Genomic DNA, 21,784 nt, shown 5'->3' with positions numbered 1-21,784 from the left:
CCACAAGCACTTTGTCACACTGGATCACTGCATCCCCATTCCATTCCTCAGCAGAGGATTCCCATTTGTGCTACCCAAAATCCCTATTGCTTGAATCCTCAGTGATTTAAGGACAACAACCAAGACAAATTCCCAAAGTTCCTCAGCCTACATAACTTGGTCCAGTCACCCTGAAGGAAACAGAACAAACCAAACACCAGAGGATCCCGAATCGTACTGCAGCGGATGAGAGCCCAAAGACCATGGGTTGTTTTCTTGCTCAGCACATCTGGTTATTTTACACAAAGGTATTTTGGAAAAAGTAACATCAACTTGATACTAAAATCTCCAGGGATGGAAAATCTCCCCCTTCCCTCCTGAGCTGGACCCTCATCACTGGTTTGCAACTCATTCCTCACTGGATATGGATTGGGAAGCAGCAATGGCTGGAAGAAACACCTTTCAGCAGAGATTTCTCATCCTGATGATGAGGACTCACAGCCTCCGTGCCTGCTCCAAGCACTTGTCTATCAAGCCAAGTCACCTCTCAATCACTCTCACAAACTCAAGGCTGTCCGAGGATGAGACTCCAAAACTCAAACATGGTGTTTGGGAAGGGCACAATCTAAATTGCACATGCTCATGTCTTTCCCTCTCCATTTAATTTCAAGGGTAGAGAATTCAGGACAAGAAACAAAGGGAGACTTCGGGAGTCCACCTGATGTGTAACACAAACTCCTCTCTCAAAGCACAGAAAATTTAACATGGAGATCATTTGAATGAGAGCAGCTCTAGAAAGGATCAAACTTGCTCCAAGTAGCAGTGGACAAAGGGGGCCGGGGGGGTTGGTTCATGTTGTTTGCTGCAAAGAGAAGTAGCAGAAAAGCTTTTTATCTTTTATTCCTGGGCTTCCTTTGAAAATGGATGTTGCAACTAATCCCCTACATGTTGGATGAGGCTGTCAGATCATCCTGGGAACAATTTGTTATTAAATTCACTCTTTTACTGAGGCTGAAGAACTTTGTGCAGAACTTCAGTCAAAAGCATGAAATCCATTATCAGCACAACTGGGCCAAGGCCAGTCTGGACGGGGCCTGGAGCAGCCTGGGCTGGTGGAATGGATCCCTGTGGGCTGGAATGAGGTGAGTTTAAGGTCGCTTCCAACCCAAACCATTCCAGGATTCTGAAGTTCTATAACCACCTCACTGGGGCACGAGGTTTGAAGCCCATCTTTGCCTAGGCCCTCCCATATTTAACAAGACCTGGGCTTTGACTGGAGGAAAAAGAACAGCCAAGCCAAACATCCTCTCTCCTTTCTCACATAAAACCATGTCCTTCCCTCTTCCTTTCTCCCACTTCTCAGTCTGGACTACCAAACCAGAGGATTATTTTGCCACCACCCATCCCTGCAGCCCCAGGCAGGGAGCGATCCGGACCAGCACCTCCCAAGCACCACAAGGGTGAGCACAGCAGGTACAACTTGTGCTCCTATAAACTCCCTCTGCCCAGCTCAAAGCTGCCCATGACTGCTCAGCAGTGACTCAGATGAGCTGCAGTGCCAGTTCCTCTCAGCCTCGGAAGGACTGAATCAGCCTGGAAGGTTCGTCAGGCACTGAGAAAAATTGAGACTTGTATCTGTTTCCAGATAAATTAACATCACCTTCCCAACACAATGCAGCAGCACTCCACACCCAGCCTGGAAAAGGGCCTGTATTTCCCAGGAATTTCGCAGGTGCTTTAGCAGCCACCACCTCCCATATTTCTCAGTCCCACAGAACAACTCCTGCGAGTTCGGAGCAGGGCAGTTGGGAGGGGAACAGAGAGGTGCTGCTGCCCAGGAGAATTCGGGGTTTGAGTACCAGAATCCTGCGTTTGGTCAGGGACTGTCTCCCGTGCTGGCACTGTTGAGGCACCTCCAGTCCGGAGTCAGTTTTGTGTCCCTCAGGACAATGCAGACCCTGAGGGGCTGGAGCGTGTCCAGGGAAAGGAACAGAGCTGGGAAGGGGCTGGAGCCCCAGGAGCAGCTGAGGGGGATGGGAAAGGGGCTCAGCCTGGAGAAAAGGAGGCTCAGGGGGGGACCTTGTGGCTTTGCACAACTCCCTGACAGGAGGGGACAGCCGGGGGGGTCGGGCTCTGCTCCCAGGGAACAGGGGACAATTGGCTTCAAGCTCTGCCAGGGGAGATTTAGGCTGGATATCAGGGAAAATTTCTTCATGGAAAGTGTGGTCAGGCCTTGGAAGGGGCTGCCCAGGGATGTTTGGAGTCCACATCCCTGGAGGTGCCCAAGGAAGACCTGGACGTAGCACTCAGTGCTCTGGTCTGGTGATAAGGTGGGCATCAGGCACAGCCTGGACTCGATGGTCTGGGAAGCCTTTTCCAACCTCAGTGATTCTGGGATTAAGAGAAAACCAACAAAGAGCAGTTTTCCCAAGAGCTCCTGCTGTCCCCACGTGTGATGCTGCCTCGTGCAGCTGAGCAGGGCTGGCAGAGCAGGGTTTTACCAACTGGAACAACCATTAATTGGCTCTTATGTTATCAGTGTTTCAAGGACTCTTCAAAGTGCAGTTGCTTGGAGGAGAAAATGCACCTGCTAGTGGAGCTGCTTTCTCCTCTCCTCTTCACCTTGACCAGGGTATTTTTAGCTGTATGGACAGACTTGCCAATACTTTCACCTTCAATTGTTTGCAAGGAAACTTCTCCCAGTAATGAACACTCAGGGTCAAGAGAGGCAGCAGGAAAGAAATGATGGGCAAGAGCAACTTCCCAAAAGGCTTTTTCAGTATTTTGTGCTTTCGGTATTTCAGCTCCCCTTCTTCCCAAAGATTTCCTGCTCACAGAGAATTTAGTTTGCACTTGATTTCAATACCCTCAGAGTTTGGCCTAAGGTTTTGCACAAGAGAGCTGTACCTCCCACACAAAGCACCTGACCACACTGCCCACATGCCTTTACAGCAGAAAGTGCCACTCGGCTCCTCTGAGTCTCACAGATCCACTAATCTAAGTTCATTTGGCAGAGAATGGTCCAGCACTGTCATATGAGAAGGCAGGAAAACTCATTATTCCAACAAAACCTCGTTATTCAAAGGCAACAATCTCTCTTGGCTGTTTGTCCCAGCAGGTAACATGTCAACGTCGGCCAGATCAGTAAACACAACCCTGGCTTCCATCAGAGTCCAGGAGCAGGAACAAGAGAGGCAGACATGCTTGTGAGGCACTAATCTTATCCATTCATCTGCTGCTGGGCCCAGAACAGCTTCATTCATTACTCCAAAACTCACCTGTCACACAGAGCCTGAGCTGACACCACCCCAGGGCCCCAGGTCACTGCTCAGCTGAGTCCAACACACACAGGGCAAAGGCCCCCCCTGCTACTATGCTCAGATCCCATGGGTTGGATCAATCTTCCAGAAGAAAGCAGATTTCTCTGCAGCAGGAGGGTGACAGAGCGACCAAACTCCAGCACACACATTTTAAATGTCCTTCACGTGCTCCACTTCAAGGGAGCCTCTGAGAACCAGAGCAAAGGAACACAGGGGATTTACAGTTCTTCCCTGAATGTCCAGCTTTCCTTCAGCAGCCTGTTTTTAGTGTAACCCCTTTGTTAGGAAATCTACTATTGGATAATCTCTTCATTCCTCACAGCACCTTTTATTCACAGCGTTTACTGTCCCATTTGATACACACATTCTGCTCTGGAAAACCACTCAAAACTGCTGCACTTCACACACCTGAATGCCCCAACCATGGAAATATACTCCCAACACACTCAGAACCCACTCCATGGTCCATCTTAAAGCCTCTCAAGTCTTCTACTTCTGCAGAAAGTAGCAGCAGGTGAGGTGAGAAGAAAGAAAAAAGGTGTGGTGAGTCAGCAAAGTGTAGAAGGAAGGAAAAGGCCATTTAAAAGTCCATTCTTAAGTGGGTACCTTTTCAGCCAAGGCCTTTAAGCTGTCTAGAAACCTCTGCCAGAAGTCCTTGAAGAGAGGTCTGTCAATCCTCCTCAGGCTCTCCTTGGTGCTGGCATCCACACTGACATAGAGCTGGGTCACAGGCTCCAGCCTCCTGCAAATGGAAAAGGGAATTGCTGCTTTCCCAAATCTGCTGCTTGAGTTTGTGTTCTCCTACAAAAAGCAGGAACAGGAACTGGACAGTATTTCCAGGGAAAGTTCATCTCTGCCAAGTGACCATCAGCAGCAGCAAGGTGTTATAACCTCAACAAACACCCCCAAGGCTGAGAACTCACGCACACAGCCCTTGGCTGACAATTTCATTGTCCTTTCCTCCCTGCACCAGGACAGATTTCACTCCAGTGCAGTTGTAGCACATTGGGAAAGGCTTCCCAAAGTAAGGGGTTCAAGTGAGACATGGAGAGGTTCTGCAATCCACAAAGCTCTGACCTTTCTCCACGACCTATTTGGCCCATGAGAAAACAATCCCATTCAACAGAAATGGACAACAGGAGGAATTTCTCCATGGAAAGGGCGGTCAGGCACTGGAAGGAGCTGCTCAGGGAGGCTTGGAGTCCTCATCCCTGGAGGAGTCCAAGGAAGGCCTGGCTGTGGCACTCAGTGCTCTGGGCTGGGGACAAGGTGGGGATCGGGCACAGCTGGGACCTGATGATTCTGGGGGGATTTTCCAACCTCAGGGATTCTGTGACTCTAAACTCAGCCAGTTCCTACTGCTGGACATGCTGAACCCCCCTGACCTGCAGCAGGATCATCAATGATATTTTTGAAGGGATCATAAAGCTGTTTAGAAAATAAACCCACACACAAACCACTACTCCTTCCTTCTTCCACTGCCAAAGCTTTTATTCCACGGAAATCCTGGAGCAGAGCCTTTCTGGTCACAAGTGCTGGTCCCAGCACCTGGGAGCCCAACACTGGGAACTCCTGAAGGGATTAAACACTCTGTGCTGTGGGAAGAGCCTGGGCAGAGTCTGATCCCTTCCATAAATGCCAAGGGAACAAAGGAGAAGCAGCAACATCACAGTCCATCAGCAAAAGGATCAAAGGGAATAAGAAGAACTTAGAAAAGAGGTCCCTCAGAATCCCAGGACCACTGAGGTTGGAAAAGCCCTTCAATATCACCAAGCCCAGTCTATGCCCAACCCCAACCTTGTCACCAGCCCGGGGCACTGAGTGCCATGTCCAGGCCTTCCTTGGGCACCTCCAGGGGTGGGGACACACCTCCAGGATGGAGACAAACCCTTTCCACTGACAGAAGTGACAAAGGTAGTGAGTGTAACACACCCACCCCTCGTGGCATCTCCCACACTGGGAGTTGCAGCATCAACAACCACGTCCCAGTGTACCACAGAGCTCTCAACATTTGGGGCAGCATTTTGGGAGTGTTTTGTGTCAAATCTGTAATGAGCAGGCACCAGTCCCAGCTTCATTTGGTTCTCTGGAGAAGATGACAAGAAATCAGAAGCGATTGTTCAGCTGCCAAACAGTGCCACCTAAAAATACACCGTCACCCAAAGGTGACAGAGGGACAAGAACTGGCCAGAGTGAGACTGACCAGGGCTCTCTGTGTCCAGAAAAAAATCCACTTAATGTGGGCACTCAACCAACCATTGGAACACATTCTCTGTGTGTGTATTTAGACTGCAAAATGAAATAATCTACAACAAACTGAACGTTTCAGGTTAAAATCTCAGTTTTGTAAACAAGTTTATCAGGACTCGCAGCCCAAAGCCACAGACTCCAAAATGACCAAATGTTCTGGGCCTAAGTGGATTGAAGTGCTCAGTTTCCAGGAATACTGAGCCAAACTCTTTCTTTACTCAGTGCTGTCTTTGCTTAATTAAAAGGGGCCCTAGTGAAGATGGAGCAGGTGCTTTACAAAAGAGGGGCTGAGAAAAATCATCTCTTCTCATACCCAGGGACAGGCAGGAGCCCGACTCACTGTCAGCACGGGGGAAATGAAGGAATAAGAAATGATCCCAGGGAGGGATTTGAGCCCCAAACAGGAATGGTCCACAGGGCTCAGCATGGCTGGGAATTGAGCCTGGATGAGCTGGGCACATTCTGCCAAGGGGGAATAAGGAGAGAGGGCAGCCATGGGTGCAGTGAGATCAAGGACTCGGACTGGTGTTTCTTGGACACAGCTCCAGTGCAGAATAGCAGCAAATCCAGCTGTGTGGCACCAGGATGAATTTTGGGTGTGAATTTCCAAGCTAGCTCAGACACCTGAGGTGAAATCCAGGAGACCAAATGCATGGCATTTACACATGGACATGGGCAGAAATCCTGAGCTGAAATTTTCAGCTGAGCTGTGCCACTCAAATAAATTGACTTCAGGCCCCCAGCTCTGAGGTGGCTTCACCAGGCAGGCAGGACAGAGGAACAGGATCAGGAACAGCAACATCAAAAATGAGCATTTTCAGGTGAGCATTAATAATCATCTGCTCATTACTGGTATGATTATTGATCGTAAAGGCAAACCCACACACGAGGATTGTTCACAGCCATGGATCAGACACAGGAGCCAGGCATGGGTTCAACAGGAGCACACCTGGTGTAAAACCTCCCTCGGTTTACTGTCACCCTGGGGCAGGTGAAGCTGCAGCCCAGAGAGGAGGAGGAGGAGGAGAGGAAGGCACAGGGGGCACCTGCTGGAGCCCCTGTCCTGAATCCAGCAACACCCCAGGCCACGCTGCCCTCTCCCAGAAGGGGTTGGGAGTGATCTTAAAGCTCATCCCATCCCAGGCAGGGACACCTCCCAGGCTGCTTCAAGCCTCAGTGTCCAGCCTGGCCTTGGGCACTGCCAGGGATCCAGGGGCAGCCACAGCTGCTCTGGGCACCCTGTGCCAGGGCCTGCCCACCCTCCCAGGGAACAATTCCTCCCCAATCTCCCATCCATCCCTGCCCACTGGCAGTGGGAAGCCATTCCCTGTGTCCTGTCCCTCCATCCTTTGTCCCAAGTGCCTCTCATCTCTCTTGCAGCAGAGGTCACCCTGCCTATTGCAGGATGAACTTTTTAACTACAGCTCCTCTGCTGACAGCACAGAAGTGAGCTGGGTGCCTACTTTAGTTCCCATATTAAGCAAATCATCTGCTTTGATGAGCCAAAGATCAGTTGCAATTTTTAAGACAGCAAGACTAGCATTTTATCCCCTTCATTTTTGTTTCTTTTTAAAAAGATTCAGCAGATCCAAAAAGTTCAGCTTCAAAATAGAGTGTGTGCTCTCTTTTTAAACTGCTATATTTAGGAAAGAGCAATTTCTATCTACCAGGCACATAATACATGACTTAAAGTAACTTGATTACACAATTATTCAATCATTTGGAATGCCTTTGTAGTGTATAATTACTCACTCCCAAACTGCCTGCGCTCCTCCCTCAGTGCCAGATTCAGACCATGAGGAGTGCAAAGGAAGCTGTCCCAGGAGCACTGACACAGAGGGGGAACTGGAATGAGCTGGGTGACACACCAAGGCCACTCTGCCCACAGCTCCCACAGCTCCAGGGCTGGATTTGCTGCTGTTCTGAACTGCTGGGATTCTGAGGAGCCCCAGCCTCGCTGGAGCTGCATTTCCCACATGCTGCACTTTCTTCCTACACTGCTTCAGACTTTGGTAACAGCAGCCTGGATGCTCCAAAACATCAGAAAAAGTGATTCTTTACCTTTGTAAAGACTCTGAAAGAGTTCATTAAAGTGTTCAGAAGATGTCACTCAAGTCCCTCTGAGGGAGATTAAGTGGATCCCACTTTCCTGATGAACGTGTGCTTGTCACCCCTCCTTATCCTGCTGGGGATGCTGGGCTGGACAGAACTTTGGCTTGAGCCTTTACAGCTGCTCCTCTGGGGTCAGAACAAAGATCAGCCCCAAAAGGCAATGTCTGAGCTCAGTGCCCTGCACTGGCTGGCAGAAGGACAGAAGTTATCCCTGACCCAGGCACAAACCACAGCTCACTCACTGCTCCCCTCCTGCCACACCTTCACACGTGCCACACTCCATCTTCTACACTTCCACAAGCAATCAGTTTGTTTAGGAGGTACAGAAAAGAAAGTCAAACTGAGGGGGAGAAAGGGATCAGAAAGAGCACGGGGAAATTGAGGTTAAAATCAGATGCTGAGGGGGATTTTTCATTGCCAGTGCTCCTGCGGAGCTGACTCTGAGGGGTCGCTGAATGGGATTAGGACACAGGTCAGCACTCCAATGTTTCAGCAGGAAGTTTAGCAGGAATTCCCTGTGCCTCCTACCTGATCTCCTCGGGGAACTGAGCGTTGGTGACCAGGAAGGTGGAGATGCCATGCTGGTGCAGGAGCCTCACGAAGCGGTTGATGTGTGGGTACATGATGGGCTCTCCCACCAGGGACAGGGCACAGTGCTTCACTGCCAGGGCCTCCTCCAGGCGAGCTGCCTTCACTCCTGACACACCTGGAAAGGGGAGAACAGCCCTAAATCAACAGTGGATGGGGCCCTGAGCAACCTGGTCTGGAGGAAGGTGGCCCTGCCCATGGGCAGAGGTTGGAACAAGATGATTTTAAGGTTCCTTCCAAACTTTCTGTGGTTCTGTAACAAATCCTCCTCCCAAACATCTGTATCCAAAATACAACCTGGTACAAGGAGGGCTGAGAAGAGCAGCTGGAGCCCTCCCAAAACAGAGGGGACCAGGCCACAGCCAGGGCCCAGGGAGCAGCTCTGCAGCACCTGGAAAGCAGCAGTACCCAGAGCCTGGGGCTGGGTCTGCCCTGGGCACTGCTGAGAGCAATGTGCAGGTAACACCTGAGCCAAGATGAAACATTTGAGCCAAGCTCTCCACTGCTGGGACCTCGGGGATGCTGCTGAAGGCCAAGACACAAACAAACACACAGGGCAGCTCAATGCCACTTCAAGTGCGTGTGTTAAGAAAGCAGCCCAGGTCATGGCTGCGCTGCTGCTGGTCCCCACGGGCCTCCAGGAAAAGCAGCTCCTGGAGGAGCCACGCACAGCGCCCCAAACATAGCAAGGGACTAAACCCAGACTGGAAATACAGACCATGCAGCTCCACAGAGGATGTGATCAAAACAAAACCCAGCACATGGCACAGTCCTGAACAGTCAGAGACCTTTCAGAAGGAAAACACGAGGAGTTCAAATGTAGCATCCATGTGAAAACACCACCTGAGTCCCACCCCTGAAGCCACGGGAGGGAGGGGGAGCTGAATGCTCCCTCCAGCCCACCCACACCTGACCAGGTGCTCAGGACCCCGGATGAAATCAGCTGCCTCCAAACAAGCTTTTGTTCCAAATCTGTCACTTCACATTTCCCTGACGTGCTTTGATGTACTCGAATCCTATCTGAGGCTTTAGATTGGGGGCTGGTCCGTTTTAAAGATAAAAAACAAAGCCTGGAGTGTGAATCCAGGTCCTCAACTCTCCTCTCGTTGCCTTGACGCTGCAGTACAGAAAATTACAGCTCTGCTGCAAAGCCCAGATAAAAGAGGTGTTTGTGGATATTGCTCCAGCCTCACGTAGCAAAGCTGGTTTGGAATCAGAGCAGGGCTCGGTGCATTTTCAGGCAGCCAGGCTCAGTCCTGAGGAAGTGACAGGACTAATGGTTATTCCATAGAAACCTGACAGCACTAAATGACAGCTTTTTTGGAGTAGAAAGCAGCACCTCCAGCATATACTCAGATTGAAGGACTAAGTTTCATATTCCTAAAACTCCTGCAAGTCAGTTTTGGAATTAATTAATTTCTCCCTCTCAGCATTTTGCATCTGGACTCTCATAATTACCCTGCCAGCTTCATAAGCAGAAGAACCAAATCCCAACACCCCCTGAAGTTTGAGTGGAACTTTCCCAAAACAGTTTACACCAAACCTGGCACATCCACCCAGAGGAGAGAGTGGGTTTGTACACAACCATTTGAGCAGCCAGGCAGGGATAAACTGCCCAGGATTGGTGTATTCCAGGAGGGCAGGGACTGTTCTGAATCCCTATGGCTCTGCTCCTGCTATCACCTCCCAGCAGAGCACATCTCCCTGGAAGAGTTGATTCCAGCTGCTCCACTAACTTGGGAAAGGACAGCACCACCTGGCACAGCTCCCTGGGGAGGCTGGGGGCTGACTCTGGTCCCCTTTGTAAGGACCTGAGCAGCACCACAAGAGCCCGGGGGACAGGGGGATGAGGGACCTGCTCTATCCATGCTGATCCATGGGTACTCTGAGGATTTCCTAGAACAGGTCATGCATTTCTCTTTGGCTTTTTCCCTATATTATCAGACTCCCACTCTCCCATTCCTGAGTTATGCTTCCATCCTGTGTGTGCCCTTTGCAAGGGCACAGAGATTTACAAGTCGTTCCCCAGAAAAATGTATCCATCAAATAAACTTCCCAGTCTCGCTCCCTATCAGTGAGGTGTCTCTCCATCATTTACTCCAAGAAAGAATTATGGGGCTTTAATGGCTGTGCTCTCCAAAGCCAGTACAAATTGTGGCAAATCTAAAGCAGAAGATGATTTATCATCACCCACAGGCACTCAGAGTATAGAGGGCTATCCTGTAGGGTATCCTAAAGGATGAAGGGACATAAGGAATTCTGTTCCTTCAAAGCAAACCTGATTTTTACTGCCATGGGTTGAATGAATAAAGCACCAGAGGAGCTCACCAGTTTCTCTGGCCCATGGAATGGGTGTGTGGATGTATCTGCCTGCAAAGCTGTGGGACTGGGACTGAAAAGAGCACATCAACTTATTCAAATGGCTCAGGGAAGTACCTGAGCAGCACCCCCAGATACTCCAGCCCTGAGGACTCCCTAGATAAGAGTCCTAACTTCCCATGGTTTGATTCCCCAGAAGCCCAAACAGTCTGTTCTATGTCAGGGGCCAGGGTCCAACACCTCAGCCCTGCTGAGACACCTCTGGAGTCCCTGTGGGTGCCCAGCCAGTGCTGCAGGATCAGACACATTTATGTTGGGAAATGGAGATGGAATCCAACCATTCCCAGAGCACTGCAAGGTCATCGTTAACTCGCGTCCACGAGTGCCACATTCCACACAGTTTGTAAATCCCTCCAGGGGTGGGGACTCCACCACCTCCCTGGCAGCTCTGCCAGGGCTGGACAGCCCTTTCCATGAAGGAATTATTCCCAAAACCCACCCTGAGCTTCCCCTGGCCCAGCCTGAGGCCGTTCCCTCTCCTCCTGTCCCTGTCACCTGGGAGCAGAGCCCGACCCCCCTGGCTGTCCCCTCCTGTCAGGGAGTTGTGCAGAGCCACAAGGTCCCCCCTGAGCCTCCTTTTCTCCAGGCTCAGTCCCTTTCCCAGCTCCCTCAGCTGCTCCTGCAGCTCCAGCCCCTTCCCCAGTTCCATTCCCTGGACACACTCCAGTCCCTTGCTGTCTTTCCTGGAGATGCCCAGGACCGGAGGTGCCCCAGCAGTGCCAGCACAGGGGACAGAGCCCGGCCACAACCCGTCCTGCATTCCCCACAGCAACCTGAGCCACCTCACTGCTCCAGCAGGTGGTTCCTGCGGTTTTGCTGGCTTTTTTCTCAGAAATCAATCCCAATAAACGCCCCTGGTCTCTGTGCAGAGCTGCTGGGCTGGCTGGAGAAGCCACTCCTGTTCCTGCCCAAGGCAGCTCCAGTGCTGGCACGCTGGGGACTCTGGTCCTGCCAGAGCTGAATCTTTGCCTGCCCCTGGCTCAGTTCACTCACACTGCTCCTACTCAATTTGGCTTTTGCTGCTTCCATTGTAACAGCATTTCCCCACACACCTGAGGAAAGAACGATGTAAAATTCACTAAATGGAACAGGAGCTCCTGGGCTTTTCTTACCGATTTTTCTTCTCCTTAATAAACCTTTGACTCACAGCAGCCAGGACAGGAATGTTGCCATCTATCACTAAAAAAATAAACCAGCTTTTCTTTTCCCACTTTACAGCACAGTTCTGGTCCAGAGCTTTTCTTTTTTCTCCTTTCACAGTTCCAGGTCAAGGGTAACTGCACTCAGATGCACAGGCACATTTCGAGGAATATTTATGAATTTGTTTAACAGAAAATAGGCTCCAAAAAGAGAGAATAGGATGTCCTGACAGGCCCCCTGACACTTTCAGCAGTATTTCAGATGCTTGAAAGTCTACCCATAATCATTCCCTCTCCTCAACCCATTTTGGGAAGACAGCAGGGTCAGGGAAGGAGAAGGTTATTCCTCAGTCCAGGGTGATAATGGCTTTTCTCCAGAGACTTGAAAGCCTCCAGGGCTGGAGGGTCCCCACACCTCCAGGCCTCACCCTGGCTGAACAAGCTCATTTTGATGTGTAACCCTCCTAAACAGAAACCAAGTCTGCTGTCCCTTGTTCTGGGCACAGACAGACAGATGGGACTCCCAGCACGGACTGATCTGAGGTCGTGAATCTCCTACAGAACCTCCCAGTGCTCAGAACCATGGAATAACAGAGGTTGAGAAAAACCTCCAGGATGATCAAGTCCAAACATTCCCCCAAGTACTGCCAAGGCCGCCACTAAACTGCGTCCCCAAGTGCCACATCCACATGAATTTTGAACATTTCCAGGGATGGAAGCTCCACCCCTGCCCTGCACAGCTTGTGCCAGGGCTAGACTCCTTTTCAGTGAAGAAATTTTCCAAAAATCCACCCTGAGCCTCCCCTGGCCCAGCCTGAGGCCGTTCCCTCTCCTCCTGTCCCTGTTCCCCGGGAGCAGAGCCCGAGCCCCCCGGCTGTCCCCTCCTGTCAGGGAGTTGTGCAGAGCCACAAGGTCCCCCCTGAGGCTCCTTTTCTCCAGGCTGAGCCCCTTTCCCAGCTCCCTCAGCTGCTCCTGCAGCTTGAGATCCTCCCACGCATCCATTGGCTCAACAATGATGTTTCTCCAGGTGCCCCTGAGGTAAAGCCCTGCCCTCAGTGTGTCCCTCACCCTCTCCAAACTCCCCCGAAAAGCTGCTGAGGGGTGTTTCAGTACCACCATCCCCTGGGATAGGGGATGTTTGACACAGTGCCAAAGAAACCCCAGGCTCAGGAGTGAGGCTTCCCTGGAGCTGCTGCTCCAAACTAGCCACGTGAGGAGAATGAAGCCCACGGGGCCCTAACCTGAGCTATTTTTCCACCCATTATCCAACTGCAGAGATTGAGACAGAGCAGCTCCACTCTGCTGACAGAGGGTTTTGTGCCTGTCACATCCTGGATCCATTGGATTCTCTTTGAGCACAGCCAACTTAAACAATCCAGTTCCCAAAATGACAGCCAAGGCTAGGGCTCATCTTGCACGTTTTATGGCTGCTCCACTCCATCTGTGATGTTCACAGGCAGCTGGGGAGAGCAGAACCCTGGAGCTGTCCTGCCAAGCTGGCCAGCCCTGCAGCACACACAGCTGACCTTGGCAGAGCAACTAGACCATCACATTTGGGAAATAAAACCCCCAGCCTTCTCCATAGTTAGAGACACAGATTATCAAACTCCCAGGGAATTTCTGTGGGAACCAACTGCAGTGATTTCTAGAGGTGCTGTGGAACTGCAGCTTCAGTCACAAACACAGGTACAGAATAATTCCTGAAAATCAAAATCTCCTGCTTGCTGCTGTTTCATTATTAATGGGACAAACGCAACCCAGAAGTTCCAGGGCTAACACAAAGCTGGGTATTAAGGCTGGCAGTGTATTTTCTATCAGGCAAGAGGCTGATTGCTTTTGCTTCCTACCTGCCCTCACTCTTCCAGAGGAGCCAGGATCCCTTATCATCCAGGCTGGCTTTAACCACTGTGGAAGGCTCTGTGCACAGCACGGGAAAGGATTTGACAACTACCAGGAGGCACCAGAAGCAACTCCACTCTACTCCCTCCAGGCAGCAGCACATACTCAGTGGCTGAGACTCACTTCAGAGAACATTAAATGTGCCACAGCAGTTTCTTCTCCCCCATCTTCCTGATACCCTGAACCTCAGGCCTCCTTCCCATAGGACCAGAACATTCTCACCTCTTCTGAAGATGTCACTGCTGGTTATCCTCTAACAGCATCAGAGGTGGGGACAGGGGAGAAGTTACCTTTGAACTGCTTGATCATGTTCTGGTGCTTCTCAATGGCCTCCTGCAGGATCACCTCGGGCTGGTCCATCTTCCACCGCCACTCAGTGCCCACAGGGTTCGTGTGGTGTCTGAGGGAAGAGGGGACAGTCACTCATTGTCACTTGGAACCCACCTGGAGACTTTGGCATCAACATGCAAAACAACAACAAATTCCCAGCAACTGCCTGCTGCTGTCCCAGCCTTTGGATGTCACCTCTGAACACCACTCTCACACCTCTCTCCTTCCAGGCTCTGGTCTCCCAGAAGGAAGAATGGGCCTTGTGGATAATATTAAACTTTATACACCTATTTTCAAGCACAGGTAAAAGGTTTCTAAGCTAAAATAATGTCTGCAAAAACTGCTGTAAAGAAAGGGAAACCGGTTCTGCCTCCTCTTCTGCTCACAGCTGCACAAAGCTCTGAAGAATGGTCCCAGGCCATTTTTAGTTCCATTTCAAAGGTACCAAGCACCATCCTGAGGACAGGATTTCTTTCTACCCCAATGTTTGTGTGGTGCTCTGGTACCAGGATGAGGACAGGCTCCTCTAAACCCCCTGAAGACAGCAGGAAGCCTGCACTGTACCAGGAATGCATTCCTGGCGGATCTAGGTCATCTCCCAGATTTTAATCCCCCTGACCCAAGCAGATTGCAGGGGAAAAATCCCAAATCTTCCATCTGAGGAACAGCTGGGTCACACCGGCTTGGGAAGCCAACTTTGCCTACAAAGGATCACTGTCCCTGTATTTTATTTTCTTGGAAAACAGCAGAAGCCAACTCAGGTAAATCAACCCAAGCACCTGGAAGACCCATGGAGTTCCTCTTCATTTCTTACTTTATTGGCATGAGAGGATCATCCAGGCCTTAAGTACCATTAAGGATTAATGTCATTCACTGATTAAGGAAATCAGTGAAATTTTGTGGGTTTGCCTCCTTGTTCTCTCTACATCTTTTCTTGCTTCATCCCAAAATATTCTTCAAAAGTCCCTTCAGTTTTTCCCTACCACTCCCCCTGCAGCCCACAAAGTTCATTAAGAGCAGCACATTGTGTAGGGTCTTTCACAAAAGCTCTTGGATTAACTCACCTCTGGACAGGAAAACAAGGCCAAGCAAAATACACTCCTGACACTCTGTTTTCCAGCCAGGTGACCTCTGCTTCCTGCACCCCTCTCCACCATCCCTGGGAGTCAGCCCTGGGGACACCTGAGAGGTTACAGCTGCCTTCAGCCTTCCAGCTCCAGGGGATTACAACAAGACTCCCAGCATTTAACAGAGGGACAAAGGACAGGGAAGCACTTTCTCAGGATGAGGGGGCTGGTGCAGTCATCACCAGAGGCTCCCAATGATCTCTGGAAAAGGGGGAAGGGATTCAAACCGAAAGAGAGTAGGTTTGGGTTGGATAGCAGGAAAAAATTCCTCCCTGGGAGGGTGGGGGGGCCCTGGCTGTGGCTGCCCCTGGATCCCTGGAAGTGTCCCAGGACAGGTTGGACACTGGGGCTTGGGGCAGCCTGGGACAGTGGAAGGTGTCCCTGCCCAAGGCAGGGGTGACACTGGATGAGCTTCAAGGTTCCTTCCAACCCAAACCAGTCTGGGATTCTGGGATTCTCAAAGTGAGAAACACCTGCAGCTGCACCCTCTGACAATGCTCAAGCACAAACTCCAAATCCAGGCCCAATAAAATCAGCCTTTTGGCCCAAACATTTCTTTATCCACTTTAGGAGCAAAGATTCAAACACTGCTCTCAAACTTCACCACCTCAAGGATCCTTTAAGCCAAAGCAGCTCTTTGAATTTCCCCTTTACATCCTCATCTGGCAACATGGAAAATTTTCTCAATGTCAGCTATAAAAGGCATTTATAAAACTCTTCCATGTTTAACTGCAAAACTTGTACCTTGTATATTTAATAGGGCCAGCCGGCAGGAAATCAATAGGCTCTGGGTGCACCCTGGACAGCTATTAGTGTCCAACAGGCCCTGCATTTCTAACACATCCCACTGTTTAATAAACACACCAGGTCAAGTCTACAAAGCTGCTTATTTGGCAAAAAGGAGGCTCTCTGCCAAGAGGAGGATAAAGCAGTAATGCCATGGGCTCAGGAGATTGTTCCCCAGCCCCCAGCACAGACAGAATTCCAGAGTCACCTTCCCATTCCCTCCAGGCTCTGTGACCTCCCATCATCCACCTCACTGACTACGCCAGTACTGAGCAGGAGTTTGTGTCGGGGATTCCTTCCTTCCCAAAACAACACAAGTAAAATGAAATCTCATCCAAACCCACACACAGCAGAAAACCTTGATTTTAGCAGAGATTGCAGGTGTGAAACAGGTTTGGTTTGCTCCTTCTGAGAGACACCTCAGTGCCACAGCCCCATAGACTGCAGAGAACATGACGGGAAGCGCCTGCTGGCTCCCCTGCAATCTCCCCAGCCACCCAGCCTGCTGCCATCCAGCTTCCCCTGCAGTGTCAGCACACCTCTGATCCAGCAGGAGCAGGGGACAGCATTCTCAGTGTCCCTGGGAGGTCCTGGGAGTCCTGTGAAGGTGCAGCTTCCCTGGGGCTGTGATCTGCCTCCCCAGACGTTTGGGGACTACGTTAATAAATCAGCTTTTGCTTTACACATTCTGCAAATGGTTATTGAGAAGCTCTGAGGGCAGATACAGCTCAGGTATAAAATATCATTTACTGCAGGCATCGACTGACCCAGGGTGATACCTGGTGGGGAACAAGAAGGTGAGGAAGTGCTGGTGGCAGTGACATGAGAGGACAGAGCACACCATTCCCAGGGAGGGCAGGAGCAGAATTAAAATAAGGAGAGTTCAAGAAGCAGTCTCAGTGAACCCTGAGAGCCAGCAGAGAGATTCCAGAAGAGAAGGGCTTAAGGGAAAAGAAGTACAGGAGAAGTGGCAGTTTTGGAAGCCCTGTTAAGGCAGAAGTGCAAACTGCAGCAATAAAAAGCAAAGACAGAACAACAAAATCAATCTACTCTTCTGCAGCTTTGTGAGTCTCCAGTTGCAAACAAAAGGAGGAGCACAAAAACACGGGGGCATCAGCAGAAAGGGGAAGGCAAAACATCAGCCATGACCAGGAAAGGACACACAAAAGAGATCACAAGGACTTTGCCTGGAATGATGGGAGGAGAAAGAGGGAGACCACAAAAAGAGTTTGCTCAATGCACAAGCCAACCATGTTTAATGTTCCTGCTGGTACAATCGGAATCCTGGCTGTACCTTTTCTTCTTGAGGACAGGGTCTGGTGGCCTTGGCAGTGCTGGGGAAACAACTGGACTCAAGGATATTAGAGGGCTTTTCCAACCAAAAGAATTCTGTGATTCTCTTCCAATTGAAACCTTATAGATGGAAGATGCCTCATGCTGAAAAGCTCATCCCAACTCTGAGATGCTCCCTCTTTGGAGAGCAGAATCTCCTGAAAGGCAGGTGATGTTCAGTATCTTGTCCTTGTGTCCCCCCACCCCACCTCATCCCTGAACCCTGCTCAGCACAGCTTCCCACACTATTCCAAAACTCACTTGGATGTCAAAAGTGCAAATTCACTTTCAAAGCCCCCAGTCACTGCCCCACATCAGTGACTGCTGGACCTGGCACCACCCCTGTAGGGATAACCAAGGCCCAGCATGGACATTTCACAGCCCATAATCTGTTTATATTCACTACTGAGGCCATGAATTTGGGTGCTGATTGTAGTAAGTCCCAGGACCTCCAAGAAGTCCAAGTCCAGGAAAACACAAAGACTCCCTGAGTTTTCAGGCTCAGCTTCCAGGTGCTCCAAACCTTCAGTGTCCACTCCTTTGATATCAATACTCCCCATTTTCCTGAAGAATTTATCCTCTGGAAACAAGTTAGTTACTAAGGAGAAGCTTTAGTTTTCATCTGTTTTCAGTTTCTTCTTAATTTTTTAAAGACCTTAAGTACTTCTCCTGTGAGAGATTATTAATTTTTAATCTCTGTATTTTGCAGGGTTTACTGTGATGCCTGGCTTTTGGCCACCCACTGATTTAGTGTCTGAACACAACTTCAGTTGCTGTCTACAAGCAAAGCCTGAAACCTCCAAGCACAGGTATAAGCATTAAAGTTAGAGCAGAAGAAATACGAGCCAATCTCTTCACAGGATATTTCACTCTGTCTGGTTTGCCTCCTCCTCAGATGCAAAAGTAATAAACCCTATTAATTTAAATCTTATTTAGCTCTTCCATCTCTCCACAATAATTGATTGGGCTTTGGACACTGAGCCAAAAACCCTCATCAGATCAGGTCTGCCTGGTGCCTGTGCTGCAGGGAGATGTCACAGAGCTCCGAACCCACGCTTGCTCTAATTGATTAAAAGATTTGGTCACTTGCACATTTCCATTTAGGCAATTAAGCTAAAGAGACACAGTCCCAGTGTGAGCAGCTGGGAGCAGGGATGGAGAGTGACAGACTCCCTTGGAGGACAGGATTATGACTGGGGATGTTGCAGTAATTAAGGTGTGGGGTGCCCCCCTCAATGCTTGTGATGGAACAGCCTCAGTGCTGCCTGGGGGGACACCAAACAATCCACCGTGGAGGACCATGGAATATCCTGAGATGGAAGGGACCACAAGGATCACCCAGTTCAACCCCTGGCCCTGCACAGACCCCCAACAATCCCACCCTGGGCATCCCTTGGGAGCTCCTGGAGCTGTGGCAGCCTCAGGGCTGTGCCCATTCCCCAGGAAGCCTGGGCAGTGCCCAGCACCCTCTGGGAGAAGAACCTTTCCCTAAAATCCAACCTGACCCTCCCTGACACAGCTCCAGCTGTTCCCATCTCCCAGTCTGCTTTTCCTGTCCCCACAAAAAGCTGCTACATAATCCTGCATCCCCAACCTCTCTGAAGGGGACAGGCAGGGAAGCACGAGACAGTGAGGGGACCCTGGCAGCTGTGAACGCTCCCAGGGATAAGGGGGACAAGGAGAGCATCCAGTGCAGAGTGAAGCCACATCTCTGACAATAACTCCAAATTTTCTGAGGGTGTTTGGATACTGGATCCAGCCATGTGCTCTAGTGGAGGTGACCTGCCCACAGCAGGGGTTGGAACTGATGCCCTTTAGGGCCTCAACCCAAACCATTCTGTGATTCCAAGATTACTGGTTTGGGACCAAAACGTGTCAGTCAGGACCAGCCAATTCCAGTGATATCCAATTCCCAGGGAAAGCAGCTGAACTGCAGCATTTCTTGCCAAAGTGAGGAAGAGAGAATAAACAGGTTCTTTGGCCTTTCCTTCAGCCATCCAGGGAGCGCGCACTGGTTGTGCTGTTTGGAAACATTGGCACAATCTATAAATGTCATCATCCTGAAAGAAGAGATCAAGAAGAAAGAATCCCAGCAGCCTTATCTGCAAGGCAGCATGCAGAGCTGAGGAGCCCAGCACAAAACCTGTATGAAAAACATTCTGCCAGCAGCAGATCAAAACTGGGATTTCACATGTCTGCACCAGCACAGATGGCACCTGCTGCTCAGGAGCTGCCTTGTTTATCCTGCCCAGCCACCAGGGCCTGCAGCTCCACTTCAGTCTCACACACTGAACAATCTTCAAGGTGTGGAGATAAAACAGGAAATACAGATAGGCATGACGGCAGGGTTTGGGAGCTGGGGTGGCACAGGATCAGCAGGGATTGGGTGTGGCAAGGAGGGAGGCAAGATCCCTCTCACAGCTACAGGAAGGCCGCAGCAGCTCAGGCACAGGAGCTGGAAAAATCACCAAAAATAAATCTTCTTTCAGTAGCAGTTCTGGTTTAAGTCAAGCTTAAGGTCCTGGGATGAGCCTCAAACTGAGCCTTACATTTTCCGACTTAAACCTTCCAGTTTCCAGGGGAGGCCTGAAGACAGCATTCCATACAGGAGAGTCCAACACCGGCCACCCACCTCACCCACAGGGAAATAAATGAATCAATGCTAAACCCTCTGAGCTCAGTGTCCTGGGAAGCTGTTTCCTTCCACTCAGTGATTCAGGCTGTAGCCATCAGGAAAATGAGCACTGTAGCACACGTTGTCACCAGGCTGCTGCTGCCAGATCCCTCTGAAGTGACAGGTGACAGTGACAGCATGATGAGTTAGACACACAGGGTCTGGGTCTCTACACTAATGGACTGATTTATCAATTACTGATAAATCTGTACTATCTCATTTATCATTTTCTGCACTCTCCAGTTCACACTTGCTGGATTTCCCTGATTCAACCTATTCCACATCCAGGCTGCTGCCAAAAAGTCCTGAATGAGGGCATTTAGAAGACAAACTGGGAAATGCTCTGTGAAGCAATGCTGGGAACAAAGCCCCTCATCCTGACCACGTTCTTGTTTGCTCTTTAGGATGTACCTTGTGTGTGGGGACAGAGGGACAAGCACAGGCAGGGTAATGTCCCTCCCCAGCACAGTCCCACTGAAGGACTCCATGCACACCACGTGGAAAACAGACGCGAGCAGAAGGTTTTCCTTCCAGTCACTGCCCTGCTCTGAAGCAAAGCAGAAGCTGCAGATTAAAGGTGCCACTTGCTGCCTCCTTCCCAGCCAGGGCATGAGGAAACCCCATCCAGAGCACCAAGGAACACTTTGGAACAGACTCCCAAATGCAAACTGCACAAGATGCCCAGTGTCCAATGCTCATATTTAACATGGGAGACAGCTTTCCAGAGCCCTACAAGTTAGGGCAGTCCTTTAAATGCTCCCATGAAATATCTGCATTATTAAAATGTGACGACTAGGAAAGACAGAAAGAGCCACCCAGAGGAATTTGGCTGGTTTTGCTTGGAAATAATATCACAGAATCCCAGAATGGTTTGGATGGGAAGAGACCCTCAAGCCCATGTCATTCCACTCCCTGTCATGGCAGGGACACCTTCCACTGGCTCAGGCTGCTCAGGGAATACTCACTGGGATGCTGGACCACCATCTCCCAGGCTGGGGGATGGAATGGGTGTTGTCGGCAGCCTGGGGTAAGGTGTAAGTCCCAGAGGAAGTACAGCTCCCATGGGATGACTTAGCAGGGTGGAAAACAAAAGAGCTCAAAGCACAATCTCCCTGTCCTCCCACTCCAGGCACTCTCACGTCACTGCTGGCATTTCTGCTGAGCCTCAGCCTCTCTTCCCAATCCCGCCCTGCACTCCCCCAGCCTGGCACACACCTCCCTTGGAAGCCCAGGCAGGAGTGAGTGAGTAGTGCTAGAGCAGCTTGGATCCAGCACAGCTCCTTTCCTTCAGGAATTCACCACAAAGTCGATCCTCTAAGGAAAGGGGATATTTTCCTGACCAACAGGAAGTCATTGAGTTGAGGACAGATTGTCCAGCCTGGAGAAAAGCTCAGGGGGGACCTTGTGGCTCTGCACAACTCCCTGACAGGAGGGGACAGCCGGGGGGGTCGGGCTCTGCTCCCAGGGAACAGGGACAGGAGGAGAGGGAACGGCCTCAGGCTGGGCCAGGGGAGGCTCAGGGTGGACATCAGCAGGAATTTCTCCATGGAAAGCGTGGTCAAGAATTGGAAGGGGCTGCCCATGGAGGTTTAGAGTCCCCATTCCTGGAAATGCTCAAGGAAGAGCTGGACGTGGCACTCAGTGCTCTGGGGTGGTAACAAGGTGGGGATCAGGCACAGCTTGGACTGGACGATCCTGGATGGTTCTTTCTACCTCAGTGATTCTAGGATTTTATCAGCTGCTGTTCTAAGAAGGCAACAGTTACTGAGTGATCACTTTTCACTTGTTTAGAGCAATGGAATTGGTGGGGGTGAAGCTACTTTAAATACGGAAAATGGTCCCATTTCCAAAGACATTTGCCATTGCTCA

At 50.5% G+C, this 21,784-nt stretch overlaps 1 protein-coding gene across 5 annotated transcripts in view; it reads right to left on the bottom strand.

Moving 5' to 3' along the window:
- LOC136299965 (S-adenosyl-L-methionine-dependent tRNA 4-demethylwyosine synthase TYW1-like) overlaps window positions 1–21,784 on the bottom strand; it is a 94,631-nt gene that overhangs the window by 40,110 nt on the left and 32,737 nt on the right. For all 5 annotated transcript variants that reach the window (XM_066202012.1, XM_066202011.1, XM_066202008.1 and 2 more), the window contains exons 11-13: window positions 13,957–14,066; window positions 8,190–8,367; window positions 3,906–4,041 (exon numbers count right to left, since the gene is read on the bottom strand). In XM_066202012.1, coding sequence (XP_066058109.1) covers window positions 3,906–4,041; window positions 8,190–8,367; window positions 13,957–14,066 — 424 coding nt within the window. The remainder of the gene's footprint in view (window positions 1–3,905; window positions 4,042–8,189; window positions 8,368–13,956; window positions 14,067–21,784) is intronic.

The sequence above is a fragment of the Chamaea fasciata genome, unplaced genomic scaffold (assembly GCF_029207755.1).
Source record: "Chamaea fasciata isolate MVZ Bird 193981 ecotype frontalis unplaced genomic scaffold, bChaFas1.0.hap1 SCAF_21, whole genome shotgun sequence".
Taxonomy (NCBI): domain Eukaryota; kingdom Metazoa; phylum Chordata; class Aves; order Passeriformes; family Sylviidae; genus Chamaea; species Chamaea fasciata.
The sequence above is the reverse complement of the archived record's forward strand: the minus strand, read 5'-3'. Positions and strand labels throughout refer to the sequence as shown.